Raw genomic sequence first — 24,287 nt, forward strand, 5'->3', positions numbered from 1 at the left:
TTTGACATGAACCAAGAATCTTAAAGCTTCAACATGAACAAAAGATACCAAATGAGAAAGGTGAGAAAAAGGTAGAATTTTGATTCATGAATTTTTAATACATATTCAATATAAAATATTAAGTCAAAGTTCAGAAATTATTTATGTAATTCTTAAAAAAAAAATAATGATAGATATGTAGAAGACAACAACGGAAGGAGGCAGAGATTAATGATAAAGGAGAAAGAAAATTTAGAACGACATGACACCTTCCCTTTCCCCCAGCAAAACTGGCGGGAATCTCATCTTTCCCTCCTCCACCTTCCCCCCTCTCTCTCTCCGTGAACTCGAACTCGCGCGCTCGACTCACCGAGAGCTCCACTGAGTCGCCGCCATGAGCGCTTCCACCAGGAAACGCCCTCCCCCGGCGGCGCACCCTTCCCCGGCGGCGCACCCGCCGAAGCACCAGGCCACCACGCCGCCGCCGCCGCCGCAGCCGGCCCCGAGGCCGCCCCTCGAGGAGGAATTCCTCGACGAGGACGTCTACCTCGACGAAACCCTAATCCCCGGCGACGACGACCACGACGAGGAGTACCTCATCCTCCGCGACATCGAGGAGCGCCAGGGCCTCGCCTCGCGCCTCGCCAAGTGGGCCCGCCCTCCCCTCTCCGACGGCTACCTGTCGCAGTCGAAGAACGTCGGTGAGCGCCTCTCTGTGTGCCGCCGGGCTTTTGAATTCCGCCGCATCGGTTTTTGGCCCTAGGGGTTTGTTCGGGTTTTAAGCGATTTCCGTCTTGTTCGCTCGACTGTTTTTGGGGATTTCAGTTTATCAGCAATTGGCGATCGATTACGTGATCGCGGAGAGCCACAGGGAACTCTTGCCTGATCGTTCCGGGCCTGCCGCGATTATTCGCATTTTCGGGGTCACGAGGGAAGGTTAGTATGGCTTCTCATTTACTCAAGGTGATTTCTTTGGTTGAAATTAGCTTTGTCAGGGCAAGAGTAAGTAGTCAGCTGTGTTTGCTCAGTTAAACACGGCTTGTAGATCTCATTAGCCTGAACAAGTGACAGTTTCTCTGATGTTTATCTAGCTTTAATTATTTAAATTCTAACCTTATTTGGTAGGGCATAGTGTTTGCTGCAATGTTCATGGGTTCGAGCCGTACTTCTACATTAGTTGTCCTCCAGGAATGGGCCCAGATGATAGTTCCCGTTTTCATCAAGTTCTCGAGGTATCTTCTGTCATTTGACAAAGACAAGTTGCTTCTTTAATTAAATAGCCTTATTTTTTTTACTTGGTTCGAAAACTCATGTACAAATGTTCCTCAGGGAAGGATGAGAGATGCAAACAGGAATAGCAAAGTGCCTAAGTACGTTAGACGTATAGAAATGGTGCAGAAAAGAAGTATTATGTATTATCAGCAGCAAACTTCTCATCCTTTTCTCAAGATCGTGGTTGCATTGCCAACGATGGTGACCACATGCCGTGGTAACATGTCAGACTTGTTTTGTTTGAGAAACACTTGAGGAATATGTTTGGCTGGATGCATGGTTCTTCTTCTCATGTTTCCATTTGAAGTTTTGTCTGAGAAACACTTGAGGGATATGATTGGCTCGATGCGTGGTTCTTCTCATGTTTCCATTTGAAATCATCTTTGTGCAGATTGCGGAAGATTATCACTTTGTATTAAAAATTTATTTGGGGTAGAAACTTGCATGTTTATACAAAGTAGTACTTCCTCTTGATTAGAGATATCATAATGGCAGGCATTCTTGACAGAGGTATTCAGATTGATGGGTTGGGTATGAAGAGCTTCATGACATACGAAAGCAACATCCTTTTTGCACTTCGTTTTATGATTGACCGCAATGTTGTTGGAGGCAATTGGATTGAAGTACCTGCTGGAAAGTACCGAAGGACAGCCAAAAAGTTGTCTTATTGCCAGTTGGAGTTCGATTGCTTGTATCCTTGGACATGTATGGTCACTTAGGGTGTGTTTGGTAACATTTCTATTCCTAGGAAAAACTTTTGTTTGGAAATAATTTTTTCCACTTCTATTCCGTGGACAAGTTTCTAAGCATTCGAATGCATTTGCTAACCACACAAAATTTCTATCCCCAAAACATAAAAAGAACATGAACGTATTTAGTACGATACTCAATTTTTTTGTGACGTGGAATTTTTAAAAAATTTTAACAATTTTTTGAGATTTTTCTATTTTTTTTTTAATTTGTACTTTTTTATCGCTCCGATCTCCATCCTCCTTTAGCTGATCATTGGGTCGACCTCACCCGGCCACGCGAGGTCAGCCTTGCCATGGCCAGGTGAAGCTGACCTCAAGGTGGCTGGGTGAGGCTCCCTCGAGGCTGGTGATTGGCTAGAAGAGGAAGAAGAAAAAAGAAAAGAAAATTACCTGTTTTAGAAATTGTTCTTGGGAACAAAGAATTAAGTTTTTCTACTTCTTGTTTCTATGTCAAATCTATTCCCTGGCCACTAGTTTGTTTCGGGGAATAGAAAAATTAGCTAATATTATCAAACGGATTTTTGTTCTTTTTCTGTTTCAGGGAACAAAATAACAGAAAAATTGAGGAATAGGAACATTACCAAACAGGGCCTTATTCAAGGAAGAGGAGAGTTCATTTTAATCTTTGAGTTGAGTGTATACTTGTGTCGTGGTTTTACTTAACATAATTGCTCAGGTACTCTGAACTCATTAGCCATTCCCTGGAAGGTGAATTCTCTAAGATGGCTCCTTTCCGTATTTTGAGTTTTGACATTGAGTGTGCTGGTCGAAAAGGTCATTTTCCAGAGCCTAACCATGATCCTGTCATCCAGGTCTGAAATTTTCTATCCCTCTAGTCAGCAAAACTCTTGAAAGTACAATGGCTTAGTCATTGCAATCATCTTATTTGTCTATTTCTGGAAACTGTTTGTCTTTTAGGTGGCCAATCTAGTCACCTTGCAGGGAGAGAGCCAGCCGTTTGTGCGAAATGTGATGACCCTGAAGTCATGCTCTCCTATAGTTGGTGTTGATGTCATGTCATTTGACACAGAAAGAGAAGTCCTGCTAGCTTGGAGGGTATTGGGCTTGCTCTAGAATTCTTTTCTCTCTTATTGCAAGAGGATTTTGTCATCTTGATTTAGGTCTATATACTAAATCTATGCATGGCTCGAACTGCTTTAGCAGTTTAGCTGGTCATGGCATTGTATAGCTTAATTATCTACAAAGAATGTCTGAAACTGTTTTTTTTTTTTTTTTTTTCATGTATGCTTTTTTTTATTTCTCTATGGGTTCTCTGCATTCTCACCTGTCTGTTGGTCGTTTGATTGGCTGGATGCAGTTAGACTTCATGGTTGTAATGTTGTATTGATGATTTTGCTTGCAGTTAATTATCAAATGTCAGAGGGTGTTGTTTATTAGCTTCTATTATTTCATTCCTCCCCACCTAAAATAAAAAAAAACCTGCCATGTACTTTACTTGGTAAGGCAAGTTACGTTGTCTTTGTATTCATTTTTATTAAACACCTCCCAAGTACTACACTTTGTAAGGCAAGTTATGTTATCTTTAATTTCATTTTTTGTGTTGGGACATAATATGATTTTCTTTAGCAAGTCTAGCCATTATAATAAGCCTCGGTTTGGTTGCAGGATTTAATCAGGGAAGTCGACCCCGATATTATAATAGGGTATAACATCTGCAAGTTTGATTTGCCATATCTTATTGAGGTTAGTAAAATTGAGAATTTCCAATGTCCATGTTTGTGCATCTCCCTTGGATTTCTCTGTCACTGCTAAAGTTTACTACTGCATGGATCAGTTAGGATTGCTCAAGTCTTTGGACATGCATCTTGGAGACAGTTAATCTTTGGAACTATTGATGGCCATAAGTGGCTTAGAGTTTTTCAGTACATAATAATTCCATTGTCCTCCTCTGATAGCTGAATATGAGTCTAGTGGCTCGTCTTAGCAGAGATGATGGTTTTTTTGTTGTGGATATCTATGCTTTAAACCTTTTTTATATGGATAATCAGTTCTGGATATGAATATCAATCTTACCCAGGATACTGGGTCTTAGGGTTCTGGTTTTTTATGCTATTATTGTTCTATTTAAATGGAACAGGCACCTTAGGAAGTGTAAGCCTGGCAGCTTCTAAAGTCAAAGTGCATTTTTTGGTTCCCTTTCCTCTGTCATTGACCTCTTCCTGCTACTTTGGATACAACATGCTAGTGCACCAACCTGCTTTATAGTTGTTTAAAATTGCGGTGCAATTGCAATACATGAGATCTCTTGGCTGGTGACCAACCTTATATTTTCTATGCCTGATATTTGAGAAAATAAATGAGGTTTCAATTTTCTGTCATTATCATTCGGACGCTGGACCAAATTGATGGAGTGGTCAGCTTCATGGCTAGTGGGAGTTAAATTTGAGGGGTTTTTTTTTTCTTTCTTTTAATTCTTTATATGTTACTTGCAGCTGAGTAGATTTATGCTAGTTCCTAAATCAAATATCACTATGGTGCCTATCGTCAATAATTTGGTTTCCATATTATGCAGAGAGCTGAAGCTTTAGGCATTCCTGAATTTCCTATATTGGGCCGTGTGAGGAATAGCAGGGTCCGTGTCAGAGACACAACTTTTTCCTCAAGGTAATTAAGGCTTGACATCAAGTTAGCCACTACATCAGTCTGGTCTCTATAAAATTGAGTCGAAAGATCTAATTTTATAGTACTAGAAAAATTATAGTCCTTTTCGTATTAAGTGTCAATGATAGTTTGAATGCCTCATTTTCACAATATAGTTGCCAATGTTCTAACTCGATAGAGGAACAAATGATCAGCTACTACTTGACTTGATAGTTACATATTGGAAATGTCAATTCCACGGACAAACGGTACTTAGTTCCACGGTCAAAGCAAGTTCCAGAAATATGACCCTCAAGAAACACCAAAAATCCAACTTGACAAGTACAAGATCTTAGTGAACAAACGAACTAGCACTCCTTGAAAAAGTCAATAACAGTTGAAACAACAGTTATTACTTCTTGACACTGGGAATTGACTTGGATCTACTTCAAAACAAATGTGCTGGCACAATTAAGTTGAGGTAGTGAATGTGAACGTATTCCAATGTGCTTTTAGTTAACTGCTTGGGCTTATCAATATAAATTTGTGGAACTTTTGACAGTACTGCATGAGTTGATGTCACTAGCCAGCGTGGCTCATCAATGCTTCTTTGTATCACAGGCAGCATGGAACAAGGGAAAGTAAAGAAGTCACCATTGAAGGGAGGGTTCAATTTGACTTGTTCCAGGTACGGTTTCCAGAGGTTTTACCTGAGTAGCTTGCTCTTTTCCGAGGAGATATACGGATGACCCGAAGTTTTCTCTGTTGTGATAGGCTGTGCAACGAGATTATAAACTAAGTTCTTATTCGTTGAACTCTGTTTCGGCACACTTCCTTTCTGAGCAGGTGAGCTTCAATCTCTTGCTGAAGTTTAGGTCAACATTTGTTTCCATTGTGTCTGTCTTTATCATTTGGCATATGCGTGATTGAGATGCGAGTTAGTTTCTGTGGTTAGCAGGAAAAGTTTCTGTGACTTTTTTGCAGTTGGTAGTAACTGGTGATTGAAATGTCTTCTTTAGTTTGAGGGGCTTCTTTGGTTTTGGCATCAGAAAATGGTGTGCATCCTGGCAAGATGTCATCGGAATAACATATTCTAAATATAATGTTATAAGGTGAATTGTAGTGATGACGGGATAAGGTGAATTGTAGTATCAGCTTTGCAAGTTCACATCTGAGTTCCCTTATGCTATAACTTAAGGTTCACCAAGCATCTTCATTATGAGGGAAGACTTGGATCATTGTTCTCATAGTTTGATGAGCTGACGACAAAATGCAATTGCCATAAGTTGTTCAATGCTTGCCATTAATAAATGCATTGTTAGTCTAAGGAGCTGGATTGTTTTCTTCTCACCTGATTTCTTCTTCAACAGTTTTACTTTTGAGATTGCTTTTTCTTGAGGGCCTCAGAATTACCAGTCTCACATCTTTGAAGATGATTATTGAAGGCTACACATATTTAGAAGTTAATTTAATGTGTATTTTGATGATTGGAAAGATTTTTCATTGGGTTTGACCGGACCCTTCACTCTTATAAGGAGGGGTCAAGAGATTTAGATGATTTGGTTGTTTCAATTATCAGCTCCTTATACAGTGACCTAGGAAGCACAATATTTATTAGCTTATCATAGCTCATGTCCCAATGATGATGCTTTTCATCTGTATGCTTTGGTGACATGCATGGTTGAAGAAAATATTTGCCAGTGCACTGTGTTTCAGTCTAGAGATTATATTTGATGCATCAACAATCTCATTCACAATATGATGCTTCCACTAGTAGGATTTGAAGAATTGTTCTTCCAGGGATCTGGCTTTCCATAAGTTAATTAAGAAAATATATATCAACTGTGATTTTTGTTATTGAACATTTTGTCCCTTCATAACTTTCTTGGAAGTAGTCATACTATCTTATACAAGTTCATGCCACTTCTTTTCATTCAGAAAGAGGATGTTCACCATTCAATTATATCAGATCTTCAAAATGGCAATGCGGAAACGAGGAGGCGGCTTGCTGTATATTGTTTGAAGGTACAGACATTCTTTGGAAGTTTTCTTCTACTTACCAGTATATACCCTTGCTACATAGATGTTCCTCTATATTGGCTGGGTAGTATGTATGGTTTTGATATAATTCTAGAATTAGGTAGTAATCTGCAGGGGGGTGTGGAGCTTGAGGCTTCTCAAGCGCAGGCAAATCAAATGCTGTTGCCATTTATTTCTTTATCTAGTGTGATGTAGTGCATTTCTCTATTTGGATGTACATTTTGATACATTGTTTTTTGTTTATTAACAGTGGTCACAGCCTATAACAGTTGCTTGTCAAATCATGGTTTGTTGGTTTATGTTCCAGCAGCAATTATGTGGAAACATAGTGCTTCCATGATGCGCATTAGAAGTGTCCTGTAGATGCACGGTCTTGTTAAGAAATTGCTTGACTGGATTACGGAACATTTGAATCAGTTAAATTACTTTAGAGCATTTGATAGATTGTCCTGATGTGAGTGTATTGCTTTGCCTAACTTGTTTTTTTCTCAAGTGTTGCCTTCAGTCCTCTAGAATTAGATGAGGTTTGATTGCTGTCAGGGTGTAGATACTTTTGAAAACTTCCATCTATCTCCATTTACCTTTTGACTATAGCTTTGCTTTAGGAGACATTTCTTGCAACTAATGCATCAACTGGATGACATTTCTTTTGATCACAGGATGCTTATCTCCCACAGCGGTTGCTGGATAAACTGATGTTCATTTACAATTATGTGGAGATGGCAAGGGTCACTGGCGTTCCTATATCTTTTCTTCTTTCCCGGGGGCAGAGCATTAAGGTCATATATTCTTGGGTTTTAAATTGATGATTATTTCATTTCAGGGATCATTGCTGATGTCAGAAAATCCTACCATTCATTGTCGCAGGTTCTTTCCCAACTTCTTAGGAAGGCAAAACAGAAGAACCTTGTTATCCCAAATATGAAACAGGCAGGATCCGAGCAAGGAACATATGAGGGTGCTACAGTGAGTTAGTCCTATAAACTTCTCTACCTGAAAACTGCCAGATAGTTTTAGCATACTGCCAATTAGTCCCTTTTCTCACTAACTAATAGTTATGTTGCTCTCACTGAGCGTTTTTAGGAAAACCAACTTTACGTGGCTTGCTGCCTGTGACAATTCAAAAATAATCGTAATTCTTGATGGTCCATGATTTTTCAGGTTCTGGAGGCCAAGGCAGGTTTCTATGAAAAGCCAATTGCGACGTTGGATTTTGCTTCTCTGTATCCATCAATAATGATGGCCTATAATTTGTGCTATTGCACACTGGTGATTCTTCTTACTGTGGCTCTTTATAATGCCTTTAAGCTATTTTAAGACAAAATGATATAAGGAAAATTAGATTTCATTTTCATCTGAGGTAGAAGCATTTTGTGGTGACTGTTATATTCTATAAAACTATTCTTTGTTATGTTTGAAGGTTACTCCTGAGGATGTTCGTAAGCTCAGCCTCCCACCAGAGTGTGTTAATAGAACTCCGTCTGGTGAAACATTTGTCAAATCGAGTCTGCAAAAGGTTATACCTATTAGTGTTGATAATCTCTATTCCAATTGAATTTACTATTGTAATATTTTTAAAAACCGAATTGCATAATTTTCATGATGATAAATGATAAAGAAAAAAAAAAATTCCTTGCAGGGAATCTTGCCAGAGATCCTTGAAGAACTACTGGCTGCTCGTAAAAGAGCAAAGGCAGACCTGAAGGTAATTACATTTGTTTTTGAATAATTACAGTGACTGTAGTAGTGTATGTCTGCACTGCCATTCCAGCTTGTTCAGTCAATCTCCATGCTTTAAGTCTTAAGCTGGAAACTATGGATGTCAACCATCTCCACACCATGGCATGTTTTGAAGTGATAGCATTGCATGAACATGATTTCTATCTTGCATCACGTCTACCAGATACTAAAAGCACTAAGATGCATCTTTGATGCCAGACCTTTGGTAAACAACTCTTTTTTTGGATTATATTAGGAGGCAAAGGATCCACTTGAAAGAGCCGTGCTTGATGGTCGGCAGCTGGCTTTGAAGGTTCACTTAATTGTTTTTTTTATCTCCAATATATTGTAATGCAAACCATCACAACTGCCAGCAGAATGACTCCTGTGATTCGCATTACTTTTCAGATTAGTGCAAATTCTGTATATGGGTTTACTGGAGCTACTATTGGCCAGTTACCCTGCCTCGAGATATCTTCAAGTGTCACAAGCTATGGTGAGGTTCTGATAACATAGTTCATTGAGGTTTCAAATAAATAACTTTTGACTCATTAAGTATGAGAATCTTTTAAATGAAGGTCGGCAGATGATTGAGCACACAAAAAAGCTTGTTGAAGATAAATTTACTGTGCTTGGAGGGTATGAACACAATGCGGAGGTAGTTATCTACAATATTTTCTGTTTTATTTTTCGTCTGGTTGATCATAAAGCTGGCCAGAGCTGTATACAGAGTATTTATTATTTATTTTTTGCGGATTAGCATGCTAGCTGGAATACTTCCCCTAGATATTTACAGTAGAGATTCCAATTTTCTCATAATGAAAATTTGTCATTTATGCTTAAGTTGGCACTTTCTTTTGATTCTCTAGATATTTTGATGATAGAGCTGTGATATTTGAAGGATTTGAACCTGCAGGTCCTGTTTCTCTCATTCAAGTCTCTGATAAAAAATAAGAAAGATCTGTCATCTTCATTTTAGAGATTTGTCTGTTACCCTGCAATCTTCATTTTACCACGAATTCCCTGTGGCATCTTGATTTATGTATTGGCCACCGTTTCTACTAATCTTTTAGACTTATTTTCACATGTGTTGAGTGGTTTGAAAGAGTCTAAAATGTTGAAAATGTGACTGCTCTCTGATTTGGGCTTTATGGAGCTCTTTCTTTGTTTTTCATGATGGTGATGGAGCTCAATTGGTAGTTCTTTTAACTCATGAATTATTAGTTCTTTGGACAAACCTTCTTCGATCTTCGCATTTGGAGCAATTTGCTACTCTTATCTTGAACTACTTCAAAAAAAGAAGCTGCAGTTACTCAATTTGTCTTGGTGATATAGCTGGTGATCAACGAGGCAATCTGGAAGTATCTATGTAAAACCTCAATCTAACGAAACAACTCATGTTAAAGCAATCCATTTTATTTTATAAAAGCCAGCTCGGCACTTCATGAAGTGGATCGTGCATATTGCATATTACATCTCCTTATAAATTCTTATTTGCAATCTCTACTATGAAGCAGCCAGAGATTCAGTAATGACTTGTTAGAGGCCTTGAATGTCTCAACCACACGCAATGCAATGACACACAGGCACACTTGCACAATCCAAGGCTTAAATGGTCGATAGTTCATGCCGCCATTTATATAATCTTCTGCAAATTTATTTGCAGTTTCGATGCTTCATGTCCTAATGGAATTGCATTCTGTCATCAGATTATTTATGGTGACACAGATTCAGTAATGGTGCAATTTGGTGTACCTACAGTGGAAGAAGCAATGAAATTGGGAAGAGAAGCCGCTGATTACATTAGTGGAACTTTCATCAAGGTAATATATTCACATAATTGACCTTACAGCTTCACAGTGATATGTATATGTTTAGTAGCTTGCTTTGATGTATCCCTTTTTCCAGTAGAATATTCATTGATTTTTGCTGCCGTATTCCTCTTAAAAAGCTCTATCTTATCAAAAATAAGAGATTTTGTAATCTATCAGAACTACAATCGATCCTGCCGGAGGGTAATTCACCCTCATTTCTCCAAGCTAATGACTCTCGTCTGTCCAAAATTTCTATGTTTTGATTTATCCTCTGGTGAAAGAAATCGGCCCACTAAGTGATAGTGTCCTGTCGAACCAATGATTTCTCACATGAAGAAAGAAACTGTCCCATCTTAAGCAAACTGCAAATGACTGAGGAAATGTTCCATTCTGTAGTTCTTTTGAGATGAATCTTTGCCTGAATGGTGCTTCAGGTTAACTTCAAGCTTAAGAAATATTAAAGGAGCAAAAGATGAAGAAGTTGAAAAATATACCTGAGCACATGAATCGTTTCTGGACATAATACTGATAATAATTTGAATAGTTCATTTAGTCTCTTATCACTTCGACAGATATTTTATATCCATTCAAAGAGTACAAACCATGGTGCTTAGTTTTATCATATGATTTTGGTAATTAGTGTTGTGAAATATATGCAATAAGATGCAGGGATTATGACTCACATTTATAAGCCTTTTCTACCGTTAGCATTCAATTTTGACTTAATTGACCAAAATCCACTGTTGTCATAAGATGATATAGGAGAAAACAATGTCCATACTTGGATCTTTAGTCATTTATTAGAGATTGTGAATCAAGCGAATTCAGTCAATGAGGATTTGCACGTGAATCACTTTTGCGCCTTACCAATCAGATAGACCCAAGTGAATTGGTGTTGATGCACTGAACAAAGGCTGAATTATATAAGGTTATGGGACCACTTTCCTAACATTTTGTGTGGCCTTTATTGATATTCTGATGATATGCTTTTGTAGGCTATGGTTGCTTATGATCTTTATTTTAGGAACTGCTTCTGGAAGGAGTTAGGCATAGGAAGGGCTTTTTTTATGGGAAGATGGTAATCAGAAAGTTAATAAAACATTTAGATGCTGTTGGCTCCCAACTGCAATTATCCACTATAAAGAATGTCTGTACCAACAGACATGGTTTAATGTTAAGAAGTCTGGCAAGTTGTGCAATTTTTACTAACTTCTGCTTTGATTTGGCTGTCCAACGTGTGAGGAACATTGACAATGCACACTTTGGAATTATTTGCCATGACCATTGGTTTCAATTTGGAAGGACTTCACTGTTGATTATTGGCTTTCAGCTGATGATGATTAGCTTAGCTAGCATTATGTGAAGAGTCTCTCTCAATGTTTCATGTTAACATACTCTCTCTTTTTTCTATTTCTTAAGAGTCTCTCTGAGTGTTTTATGTTAACATACTCTTTTTTCCACTTCTTAAGCCCATCAAACTAGAGTTTGAGAAGGTCTACTATCCATATTTGTTGATCAGCAAGAAGAGGTATGCTGGCCTTTATTGGACAAGTCCAGAGAAATTTGACAAAATGGATACAAAAGGTAAAATTATAAATCCTAACTTGATTACATTCTTCTGTTTAAAAAACTTACACTAGTCACTGTGTACAATGGGCAGGCATCGAAACTGTCAGAAGAGACAATTGCTTACTGGTGAAAAACCTGGTAACTGAGTGTCTTCATAAAATACTTATTGACAGAGACATTCCCAAGGCAGTGCAGTATGTCAAGAACACTATTTCAGACCTTCTCATGAATCGAGTGGATTTGTCCCTTTTAGTTATTACAAAGGTGAAAAAGAATAACAGTACCTCAATGTCATTTAACTCCAGTGATTTTGCAGACCATAAGATACCAATTCTGTCTTTCATTGGGAACCTTATTCATATGCTTAGTTACCTACTTACATAGATTTTCACAGGGTTTGACAAAGTCAGGAGATGATTATGATGTAAAGGCAGCTCATGTTGAGCTGGCTGAACGCATGCGCAAGGTTAGCACTGTTTGATTCTTTCCTCTTGTTACTTTGTGATCCCTTATTCATCAGTTGGACTTGCTAATAAGCTGTAAATATTCGAGATATGGACATATTCATCTATGTTTCAATTCCTTTTAAGTTTCTCTTGCTCCTTGCTCTCTTTCAAAGAATCCAAAATATGGGAAGAGAGATCGTGTCAGTTGCCCATGGCTATCCCTCAACTATCTTTTCTGTCACTTAGGCAATCTGAAGGTGAGAATAGGAGGTTGTCGAGAATTGCTTTGGTGCAGATGATTTACTATCACTTTCACACTTTTTACAAAGAAAACATCAGTTAGTCCACCTGCTGCCTCCGTGTGTATGTTTCCCAATGAGAATTCTTTCTTAAGGTCTTGTTTGTTGATGATAATTCTTTCATAATTCTTCATGATGTAAAATTCAGTTCCTTTATAAAAACTAGGGACTTCACTAGAACATCCTTATGACCTTTAATGATCTCGAATTGATAGCATCCCTTTCTTATAAACAATCATGCTCAGGGCCCCATGGTGCTTTAGCATTGAAATTTTCTCTGCTAATTAAATAAACTATCAACAGCCTGTATGTATGATATCTTTATCCATGCATAGTCGAGGACTTACAGCATGAAGTCCCAACAGTCTTTGCCTGCCAAATATAATTTCTATGGCTTTTTTCATACTCTACTTTATTGAAGAACTTCTACCCTATGTTCTTTTTCATGATCCCATTAGTTAGGTGAGCTCCTAGATTGTTTGGGAATCTATCCTCTTATCTGTCATACCAAACTTTGATACTGTCAGTTGTCTGTGGAATTGCACTTCTTCTTGAAGTGCAGATCCAGTTGCCTAAGGTGCTTGAGTTAAAAGGAAAAATTGGTTTGGTGCGTACATCTTATCCAGAAGGACAATATCAGGCTCCCACTTAAGGGAATTTCTATTGGTCTTTTTTGCCACCATTAGGATAGTGAAAATGGACAAGGAACAGATGGATGAGTTTGTTAAGCACTTTTAATCAAGGTAGGAGTTAGTTAAACTCTCTTCCTACTGTTGGGCTTTTTTTTTTTTTTTTTTTTTTTTTCATATTGTCAAATAATTAGCTTGGTTGACATTACTGTTCTTTGAATGAAGCTCCTAAAGGAAGTGCATAGTACAAAATGCAAGAACCATGACTTTAGTATATCACCTATGGTGTTCCTCTTATTTGAAATTAGATTGCCCTCTGCCTTGTTTTATGTCAAGTTCTGGGATTGCCTAGATCTCTAGAACACCTCTTAAATTGACAGCATTGTTAATGTCTTTTTTCGATAAAATCAGCTTGTCTTTACAGCTATTAATGACCTTTTGTCTCTATCCATATTCATCTTTGGCTAGTTTTTTTTTTTTTGAACAGCATCTTTGGCTACTTTTCCATGATATATATCCATTTCCTGCTCTATTGAATTTCTGGAGTTTAATTGTTCTTCTTTGACAGCGAGATGCTGCCACTGCTCCAACTGTTGGTGATAGAGTACCTTATGTCATCATCAAAGCTGCAAAAGGTGCCAAGGTAATCAGTGGTTACTTTCTTCCTTTCAGTGTCTTTGTTCATGGTACGATTTTTCTCAAAATAACTTTGTGACAACAGGCTTATGAAAAATCTGAGGATCCCATCTATGTGCTAGAAAACAACATCCCAATTGACCCTCAATACTATCTAGAAAATCAAATTAGCAAGGTAATTTTATTGGTCATTCTGCATTTAATCCTGAAAATCTCTCATTCACTGGTCAAGGGGTTTCAATTTTGCAGCCGCTTCTTAGAATCTTCGAACCAATCTTGAAGAATGCTAGCAAGGAACTTCTTCAGGGAAGTCATACGAGATCTATTTCCATCTCTACTCCTTCAAACAGTGGGATCATGAAATTTGCCAAGAAGCAACTAACTTGCATTGGTTGCAAAGCTTTGATAAGGTATTTATTGCATTTAAGTTCTCATGCTACAATTTTTTGTGTGCTTGTATTTTTCATTTCAGATCTCATTGATATCTAGGTTTCTTTGCCCTTTGGTTTCAAATCTCATGGTTTAGTTAAACATGGTAGGTTTCTGTCCTTAAGGTTTTTTTATTTTTTTTCCTCTTGTTTAAACAGTCCTCTGGTTCATTTGCAAAATTGTGTGTCAAAGATAGTATCATATTCTAGGCCTATTCCATGGATGATGGACTAGAATTATACATTAGAAAAAGGAATGACTGGAAAAGTTAAATCAGCATTTCTCCTGCTAGACTACCAGTAACATCTGTGAGATCTTGAATTTAGTTTAATTAATTGAACACTTAATTAATGAAAAGCTTGATTTCGTTCATGACTTACTTTGTATATTTGGACTGGTATTCCCCAACTTGAGGAAAATGATCTGACTGATCCTTCAAGCTTTAACATCACCATGTGATGCTGAGACAGCTGTAACCACTCAAGATTGACACATAGTTTGACGTTATGCACAGAGCAATCTGTCTCATCTTTCTTGAATTGCCCATTGAATGAGGAAGTTTGGTAATGTTCCTCCAATTTTGCTGCACACATATGCTAGTTATAGTATTTATTCACTTCATATGGCGTACTTTATCTTTCTTGTTCAACCAGTGAGTGCATCGTCAATTATTATTATTATTATTATTATTATTATTATTATTATTATTATTATTATTATTATTATTATTATTATTTTTTGAGCTTCCTTATCATATTTTGGGACCTGAAACTGGCAGAGTTCTTTTTGTTGGGCTTTTGTACGAATAAAAAGTCAATTTGCAATGTGTCTTCAAACTTGTGTGCCAACCTGAGTTATATTGCTCCTGTCCACTATACCAGCAATACAAACGGAACTCTTTGTTCACACTGCAAGGGAAGGGAAGCTGAATTGTATTGTAAATCAGTATCTCAAGGTAAGCATCTCTGCTGATGCTATATTTTCTTCCTAGACAGTAGTCGGATATATAGCACGCTGGTAAATTTGGTTACTTGCATAAAATGGTTTCAGTCTCAGAGCTTGAGGAGATTTTTGGAAAGCTTTGGACACAGTGCCAAGAATGCCAGGGTTCACTTCATCAGGATGTTCTTTGTACAAGGTTCTACTTTGTTTCCTCGCAATACTTTTTAAGATAGCTTGTTTATCATTCACGTAATTGATATCATGACTTTTGCAGTCGGGATTGTCCCATATTTTACCGGAGGAAGAAGGCACAGAAAGACATGGCTGAAGCCAAGCGGCAATTAGATAGATGGAACTTCTAAATATCGACAGGCTTTGTAATCTGTGGTGGTGGACGAGAGGGGATGCATCTGTCTTCACTTTGTTATTAGTATGGCTTCTTTTGCCCAATCTTATTTCATCTTTAATATGGATGGTGAATTTGACAACACAGGTGATCCCATCTAAAAGATAATAAGTGCACGTGTCACGAGATAATATTTTAAATCACTATCCGGCACTTAGACCACGAATTTCTTGTATGGCCTAAGTCACCCTTATTAGCTTTCACTCCTACTCTCCCACGCTCATAAAGAAAATACTATAGAGTTATAAAGAGGAGCCCCCAAGAGTAATTTTATATAAACTCTTGCATTGCGAAATGAGAGGGGAGTAGACCCTATTTATATTTGTACCCCTTTAATCTCAACCGTTGAATCTCCCTTTGATTTAACAGTTGTGACATTCGAAATTTCGCTCAACAAAATAATGAGGCACGCCACGTAATCGAGCTTGTCATTGGACCGTACCAATAGTACCACCGTGGGGACTCACCAACTTAGCTCGTCCCCGTCATCACCGAAACAACTCAACTGCATCACCACCGAATCTGAGCCAACTGAGTCCCGCTGTCCTCAAATCAGTGCCATATACTCCTCGAATGCTGCCACGTCCCTCCCCCAACCGACTATCAATTCCCCCTCTTGCCGAGTTGGCCACTAACGAAGCCAACGTTCGCTCCCATCTGTTGCCGCAAGTGGGCGACAACGCATCAAGGTGATGCGGAGTCAACAATCACCGCCAGAGGGAGGACAGCTTTGACTGTGGGAGACAGAGAAAAGCGAGCTGCTCGCTCTCTGCCCTCAAGTCCATCTTCAGCTTCTTCTCTTCACTTTCCGTTGCAGCCAGCAAGCCAGAAGCAGCGAAGATCAGCAGTTCCAGTCTCCTTCCTTGCTCGCCCACAGAAGACCGATAAGGTCCTCAAGTCGTCGACTACCAGGCCAGCAGCACGCTGTCGCTCTGCCGACTGGCACCGGCACCGTGTCCAGCCGTGTCATCCCTCGGCTCGCTTTGAACAGGCGGAGAACCAACCTCAGCCAGAACTCCTGAGATCCTATCGAGCCACGAGCACAGTTTATCGAGGACCCAAGACAAGTAGATATCCTCCGTTTATTCTATGTCAATCAATTACGTATGACGAGGATAGTTTCCTAGAAACTTCATGAACATTGATTAGATTTTTATTTAATCAGAAGTTTCGATCACATTATCTAAGTACATTGTTGAGTTTGAAGTAGTTGAGCTTATGGTTGGGTCGTAGGAACGTGGTCGGTCGGTATGAGGATTGAAATGGCTGAAATTTCAAATTAAACTAGTGCTGGACACATTGGCTCAAATTTCGAATTAAACTAGTGTTGGACACATGTTACGTTTGGTTTACCCCTAGATTTTACTAATTTTGTGCCGACTTATGCAATGCAAATTTCATGGGGTGTTTTCACAAAAGTTGTCTCTTAGGGCGCGTTTGGTTGTGTTTCGTTTAAAAATTGTTCTAGGGAACAAATAGAAAAAAGTATTTCGTTCCTGGGAACAATTTTTGAACAAAATACGCGTTTGGTAAACTTGTTCTAATAAAAAATAAACAGAAACATGTTTGGTAAATTTGGATAATTTTTTTATTTCTTTTATTTTTTCTATTTTTTTCTTATTTTTCCTTTTTTTCTTTTTTTCTTTTTCGTTTTTTTTTTTTTCTTCTTTTGGCCGGTCGCCGGCCAAGGCCTTCACCGGCGACCGGCCGGCGAGGGCCGAGCTCGCCTGCCGGCGGGCGAGGCGCGGCCTCGCCGGCCACCGCCCGAGCGAGGCCGAGGCTCGCCGGCGCCGGGGGAGCTCGGCCTCGCCGGCTCGGGCGAGCTCGAGGCCGGATCTGGCGAGATCGAGCTCGCCTGTGCCGGCGCGAGGTCGGCCTTGCCTTGATCCGGCGAGGCCGAGCTCGCCCGGCGGGCGAGGCGCGGCCTCGCCGGCCACCGCTGGGCGAGGCCGAGGCTTGCCGGCCGGCCGGGCGAGCTCGGCCTCGCCGGATCTGAGCGAGATCGAGCTCGCCTGTGCCGGTGCGAGGTCGGCCTCGCCATGGCCGGGCGAGCTCGAGCTCGCCCAGATCCGGCGAGGCCGACCTCGCCCGGCCGGGCCGGCGAGCGCCGGCCTCGCGGGGCCGGCGAGCGTCGGCCTCGCGGGGCCGGCGAGCCTCGCCGTGGCCGGGCGAGGCCGCCGGCCCTCGTCGGCCGGTCGCCGCCATGGCCGAGGGCCGCGACCGGCCAAAAGAAAGAAGAACAAAAATAAGAGAAAAAGAAAAAAAAAAGTGTTTCGTTTTTTTTTGTTCCTGTTCACAAAGAACAAAGGAACAAAAACGCACCCAAACGCGTTTGTTCCTTTTTGTTCCCAGAACAAAAAAACAGAAATTTTTGTTCCTGGGAACAGAAATAAGGTGCAGCCATGCGGGGCCTTATTGGCTGCTCTACGACATACTTCACAAAAATATATCTGAAAATTACAGGTAAGAAATCTATTTTCGAGGTCACCGAACCAACCTCTTCCCCGCTTTCCATTTTCCATAGATTTTTCGGTCAAGAATTATAACACGCATCCTCATGAAAGTTGTAGAGTATATCCTTGGCTACCACATATTATATTTCCATGATCTTTCGATCTCATTTAATCTGCGAAATATGTATTTTTCTGCTCTATTATGTTCTGGAAATTTTTACTGTTTTGGGCCTAGATTAGAAAAATTATTTAGAACTGTATGGGCTGAATCGGACTTCAAGTCCCCCACAGAATATGTCCCTCTTGATCTTGTCTACCTTATATTAAAGTTTCATAATTTTTGAAATCCGTTTACCTAGATAACCACTGTAGCTTCTAGAGGTGCGTAGGACACCCTTATAGGATTAGTTTAGAGACTTGATGTAGCACCTTTCTTGCAATCCGTCTAGTAAAGGCACAGGTGAGTTTAGACTGGGTTAGGGGAATAAAGTTGACTGAGGATTTGCAGATTCACGTTTGAGTCCTAGGATAACAGTAACATCAATCTACTTTTGATTGAATTATAGAATTGTTGTATCATGGTATGGATGTGTGACTAGGATTATCGTCGGTCTTTGGGACGACGGTGTCCCAGGTTGTAGTAGGGATGCCTGGAGAGGTAATTGAATTCCTCCAAATGCTTGGGGGTGTAACATGATCCCCCAATGTTCTCATGATGCCAGATGGATGCGAGATGTCCGAGGGGTAACGGGGCTCTTTGGATGATGATAGTAGCACGAATTCCTATCGAATATGATCTTGATACTTTTTAATTGAGTTACTGATTATCTATTTGGAGAAGCTACTGTTTATATTGATTTGTTACGTTATTTTGGAAGGGTGCTCAGGTAAGTTGATAATTTACTGTACTTTATATTGGAGCTTTCTTTATTAGTATGGTGATTGGTATATGTAGTATAGACCGATTGACCTTTTGCTTGTTGGGTTTAGGTTCACTGGTTGTTTACTTTATCTTTTTAAATCAATAGAAATATGGATCCCACCTGCCTCCCCTATGATTTGTTATGGGTACCAAGGGACTTCACATTTCACATGGGAAGAAGACAAGTTCATAGACCTAGGCTTCTCAGATATGGTGTTTATCCAGATCAAGTCTTGTATGGTTGTTGTTATAGGGCCTCCAATGGGCCATGTCACACTTAGGTTCATTAGGATGTACGCTTGCATTAATGGGCGCATGATGGGTCCACTCCCACTGTTCGTTGAGAGGCTGGGGGACGGAGGTAGCCCTGTTGCATAGAAGAGAGGTAGGAACGCAGCTGGATTTTTGGAGGATTTTGACGGAGCCAGGCAGCGAAGGTTAGGCAACCACGTATACAACTAGGTTAGGATGGGGTGACCAACTTATAGCCCGGTATGGTAAGTCGTACTGACCTTTTGAATTCTCTAGTGTACCCAACTTGTCACTTGACAGATATATATAAATAAATAAGAAATAAAGTTGCCTTATTTATAGAAGTCCGCGTGTAATCCAATAATTACTTTAGTTCCTTATGCTTCCACATGGTTAAGAGAAAGCGAAATGAAACGAAAAAGTTAACTATATTGGTAGTTCTAATGTCGTGTTGGGGGTGTCACAATGGTAGAAATTTGATCCTAAAGAAAATCTAGATATTATCCCTACAAATATCTAGACATGTATATTTACTATATTATCGTTGGAAATCTATAGAGCTATGGGCCTTCTAGAAGTTTCAACGCTTTAGTTTGGGCTCTTAGGCCCTTCTTTTGGCTTGTCGAGCTTAAAAATTTTTGGTCCATGACACATATCCAAAAGATACTAAGAAATTTCATGGAAAAAAGTGTCTGTGCTTATCAAATTATGTTCTTTTTCCTCCGTGACTCTTATCCCCTAGGGATCCAGCATTTGAGTTCCAGTGCTTTTGATTTTAGTTAAAAATGTAGTAACTTTCAATTTTTGTTAGGGTAAAGAGATGACTCTGAATCTGGTCACCTAACGGTTTGTTAAAACTAAGCATCCTCTGAAATTAAAAGCTGAAGGATTTGTACTAAAAAGGGGGAAAAGGCATTGTGAGGAGCTAATTTTCGAGGGATTGTAGACCTTCCTCACTTTGTAAATGGCTTTGCATTCAACTTTCCTCTTCAGATTTGTATGGTTATGGAGAAAACTATTGGAAATGATATGATAGGGTAGGATCAAATACGAGATCTCCCAATTCATTGCATACCATCCATTGTTTGAGAAAATATGAAATGTTAAGAGCGAATGTACACACATAATCTATAGAAAAACTAGAGATCAACATAGAGAAGTAAACAGACATCGCAGCTTGCTTAGGATTGACAAATAATTTTCACATTCACGACTATAGGTTATCCATTTTGTAACTCGAAATCATATGCTCATCTTCCCTTCTACTACTATTACTCTCTTCAACAATTATCACAAGCAATGGCACAAGTCGATGATTTGACAATCTGATGCCAAAAGGCAAGACTTTCACTATTGCTCTTGCGAGCATTGAAACCCATGTCACTTGAGTATACAGTCTCAAACGAGTTGTAATTAGGGGTGAGCATGGTTTTAGGGTAAAACCTGGAACCTAAGAATCTGATCAGTGGGAACCTATAGGTTCCGAGTTCCAAGGTATGGAGGGTAAATAAGAAACCTGTTTTGACGGGTAGATTTCAGGTTTTTAGTTAGAGGAACTTAGAATCTGTAGCCTGTAATCTAGAACGCGAAACAAGTTTTAACACTTTTCTCAATATATATATCTTCGCGCGATCTTGCAATATTTCATACCGTTTGATGATGAATGTATAATCTGGAAATAATCTAGAAGCACGAATCTGAGCTTCCAGTTTATGACTAAAACTTTTTACTTTATTAATGTTCATATTTTTCATGTGTCTTTATGCTCAGTAAATTGTAGCGACAAGTTGTGGCTATCAAAAATTTTAATTCGCTGCAATCATTCGATTAATAATATATGTGAAACCTGAGTAAACCCTGGAACCAACCCTAGAACCTGTGACAGGATAATTTCCAGTTTCTAGGGTATGCAGGGAAGGTTCTAGGTTTTAAAAAATGAGGAACATATTCCAACTAGTAGGTTCTAAGTTCCAGATGTATCTTATATGAAACTTAGAACCGCTCATCCCTAATTTTAATGCACCGTTAGCACAAAGGACAAGTCGGGAGTGATGCACCAGAGTCTTTGCATGTCTGGAAAGGGATAAGGAGTTAAAGGATGCAACTTATCGCCAAGCAGATTTCGCTACAGCCAAAATGGATAAAAAGGGACAAAGTTATTGTTGGAGAAAATATTCAGTAGTTAATAACCGCTCCATGACCAGCTGACGTGGCATGCATACTCTATTGAAAAAGTGACATTTGTCTCGTGATCTAGAATATGTAGAAATTGAAAATTTCAAATCAGAAGGGCTCAGGTGCTCTTTTCTTTCTCCTCTGACAAACATCCGACACAAGAAATAATAAATGCTTGTTTCTCACTTAAAACCCTCTCTCTCATTTTTTTAAATTTTCAAGGGTTTGTTTACCTAGCCACTCTCTCCCTATTTTCTTTTCGATGGCTTCTTCACCTTCTCTCTCTCTCTCTCTCTCTCTCTCTCTCTCTATCCTCTCTTCAAAGAAAATATTTGTTGGTTTCTCGCTCAATCAACAAGAAGATGACATTTTTCTTCGTCCATCTTCTCCAAAAAATCGAACGTTGTAGTGATTTCCATCAATGCTGATCAAGCAACAGGCATAACCTCGGTCGACTGGGGCACGAAGAGTGGGAGATCATTCACAGGCTACAAAAATAATTTGGTTGGAAGCTTTAGGTTATTGACTTGAGTTGTCAAAGCTGGAATTCGAAGAAACATTAATGAACTTGAGAAAAGTTTTGTTCTGAAAGAAATTTTGGGAATGGGAGGGCTTGATTCTTCAAATATTCTCTTTTGAAGTGAAGCTAACATGATTGTTTGATGCCCGTGTGTGCTTCCTATTTTACTCTGATACTCCGTTAAAATGAATATGCACATGTCCAACTAACACTACATCCAACAAACTCATCTCAGTCATATACAACCTAGAAATATACAACTAAGTTCATCAAATCAATCATTAATGGTCCAATCTATTGACTAATATCATGCTCAAATGTCTAATCACGATCACACTTAATGCCTTGCGATGAAGTCAACCGAGATTTCCTTTTTGGTAAGGTCTTCACTTGTATTGTCCACAAGAATAGCTTAAAACTAGTGTGCATACCCACAAACCCTTCAGCGGGCTAATAGGGACATTGAGCATCAACATAAACCCACAATAGTATCTTCCAAGCTCCACAAGCCAATACAAATATATCTATATATATCACAAATCGATTTCACAAACTAAAACATATAATCTTTCGCAACTTAGTTCATCGGTCAAAATCCTCTTTCATAAACAATTTCTCGAGTCTTTTTGGAAGTTATCTCATAGATCAAATCCACAAAATAGTATACATAACCTTTCAAGAAAGGTTAATCAAACCATCTCACAATAACCAAAAACTTATAAACACTCAAGCTAGCTTTATGCAATAGATATGCTTTTCTCAGTGGAATCACTATTAGTTTAAAATATGAGTTTCACAAAATCAAAGAAGAGATTAACATCACTCATTCGGGAAGGCCCAAAACCAAACGACATAACTATTCGAGTTGACGATCTTGTCATCCTAGTAATTAAATGAGAGTCAATGTCAAAACCAAGTAAAATACTATTTCAACTATGAATTAGCTAAACTAAGCTTAATCACTAATAAAATGACTGCCATGTATTAACAAATCGCTCATTCAAAGTTGATCTTCAAAGTTATCCGCAACGCGGAGCTTGAGCACGAAACTTAATTTCGCTACGACTAAAATGTTGCTTCAAATCAACTCTCGTCAAACCTATGGCTCCACAATGCCCTAATCCATGAATTCAATGTAATTCCACAACTTAACAGCTCAAAAATTGGATCCTGCACTTTAAATTTCACATAAATTCAAATATGACATAACTCCAAAAAAATTTCCTATTGTATGAACAAGGGGCTTGAATCCTCGCTAGGCACTGTGAAACATAGTCTGGCCTGTTAGGTGTCCGAAAAAAAATTTCATTATCTTTTTCTTCTCTTTTCTTCGTTTGCTTCCCTTTTCTTTAACCTCCCGACGCTCTCCCTTTTATATAACTCTCAGCGCGTCTTTCCCTTTCTGCGGCGGTGGGTTTTCCTCTTTTTTTTTTTTTTACCCTTCAACTTTTTGACTCTTTGACCAGTCAAATGGTCAAACACGCCACGAGCAAATGGTGCCGCCAGCTCTTGCTTTGGCCAAAGTTAAAAGTCCGATTTGTCATGCAAACATCGGTTTCAAGAAAATTAATAAAGCCCTTTTCAATTGGACAGGAGCAAATCTCATCAAAGCTCACTAGCTGCTTCCTTCGGTGCAGTTTCCTAGTGGACATTTCTGAGTAAGATTTTGGCTTGTCGACGATCACTGTTGGAACGGCAGCACGACTTGGTCGCATACTCTCTATTCATATGGCTTGCTCCGTTGCAGTTATATTCTCTCCAACGACCAGATAATGTCTATTATCACCCCAAGAAGAATAAGCAAAAGTCTATTCGTATTCAAGAATCTCCAAGCCAAACCCAAGTTCATGGGATCCTCTGTTAGGAACCTAATAGCCATACTAATCATGTGGGCTACTTCAGCTTTTCCAAACTCTGCTTGTACTCCGACATCGGAAGCGAGTGCCCTTTTTCGCAGCGGGTGCCCAGTCATGTGACTGGCTAGGGTAGCTTCTCTCTGTGCACATGGCCTGGCATCTTGTGTGACGCCCACGGCAGCGTTAACGGAATCGTCCTGGGGGTTATTTACTATGAGACGGAATTCAAGCTCGGCAGCATGGATTTCTCCCTCCTCCCAAACCCAGCCTCCCTGGCACTCCCTTTTAAAGGGCTCACCGGTTGAATACCCTCCAAATATGCTTGCTCTGGAGGCTCGCCCGCCTCGACTTGTCCGACAATTCTCTCCGGTGAGTTGCCTTCTTGTCTCGGGAACCTCACCATGGTCGAAGCACTCGACCTTCAAGGTAATTGATTCCGCGGTCTGATCCCTCCAGAGCTTGGGACTCTAAAGAGGCTGGTCCAGTTGATTCTCGGGGACAATAACCTGGACGGCACAATCCCTTCTTCTAAAGGCAACTTGAGCAACTTGACATACCTGTATTTGCAAGGAAACT

General features: G+C 39.5%; 1 protein-coding gene across 1 annotated transcript; it reads left to right on the forward strand.

Annotated features, from left to right (window-relative positions):
• The first annotated feature begins 246 nt into the window (after positions 1 to 246).
• LOC104418096 (DNA polymerase delta catalytic subunit) lies at positions 247 to 15,577 on the forward strand. Its single transcript, XM_010029321.3, has 30 exons — positions 247 to 680; positions 805 to 915; positions 1,105 to 1,211; positions 1,309 to 1,468; positions 1,747 to 1,942; positions 2,680 to 2,815; positions 2,922 to 3,059; positions 3,630 to 3,707; positions 4,537 to 4,628; positions 5,226 to 5,292; positions 5,379 to 5,450; positions 6,543 to 6,629; positions 7,304 to 7,423; positions 7,512 to 7,610; positions 7,806 to 7,913; positions 8,065 to 8,160; positions 8,284 to 8,349; positions 8,620 to 8,676; positions 8,772 to 8,859; positions 8,942 to 9,021; positions 10,073 to 10,186; positions 11,647 to 11,761; positions 11,838 to 12,010; positions 12,141 to 12,212; positions 13,689 to 13,763; positions 13,842 to 13,931; positions 14,006 to 14,166; positions 15,067 to 15,140; positions 15,236 to 15,323; positions 15,402 to 15,577. Exons 1-30 carry the CDS (start codon positions 374 to 376, stop codon positions 15,487 to 15,489), a joined length of 3,315 nt encoding a protein of 1,104 aa, XP_010027623.2. The 5' UTR covers positions 247 to 373; the 3' UTR covers positions 15,490 to 15,577.
• The last annotated feature ends 8,710 nt before the right edge of the window (positions 15,578 to 24,287 follow it).

This window comes from Eucalyptus grandis, chromosome 9, assembly GCF_016545825.1.
Source record: "Eucalyptus grandis isolate ANBG69807.140 chromosome 9, ASM1654582v1, whole genome shotgun sequence".
Taxonomy (NCBI): Eukaryota; Viridiplantae; Streptophyta; class Magnoliopsida; order Myrtales; family Myrtaceae; genus Eucalyptus; species Eucalyptus grandis.

Bases quoted from the DNA above. Each gene is read 5' to 3' on its own strand.
- LOC104418096 (XM_010029321.3), top strand. From the start codon at position 374: ATGAGCGCTTCCACCAGGAAACGCCCTCCCCCGGCGGCGCACCCTTCC. The intron at 5,451-6,542 runs GTGAGCTTCAAT...CTTTTCATTCAG, and splicing joins CACACTTCCTTTCTGAGCAG to AAAGAGGATGTTCACCATTC. The intron at 9,022-10,072 runs GTAGTTATCTAC...TTCTGTCATCAG, and splicing joins GGTATGAACACAATGCGGAG to ATTATTTATGGTGACACAGA.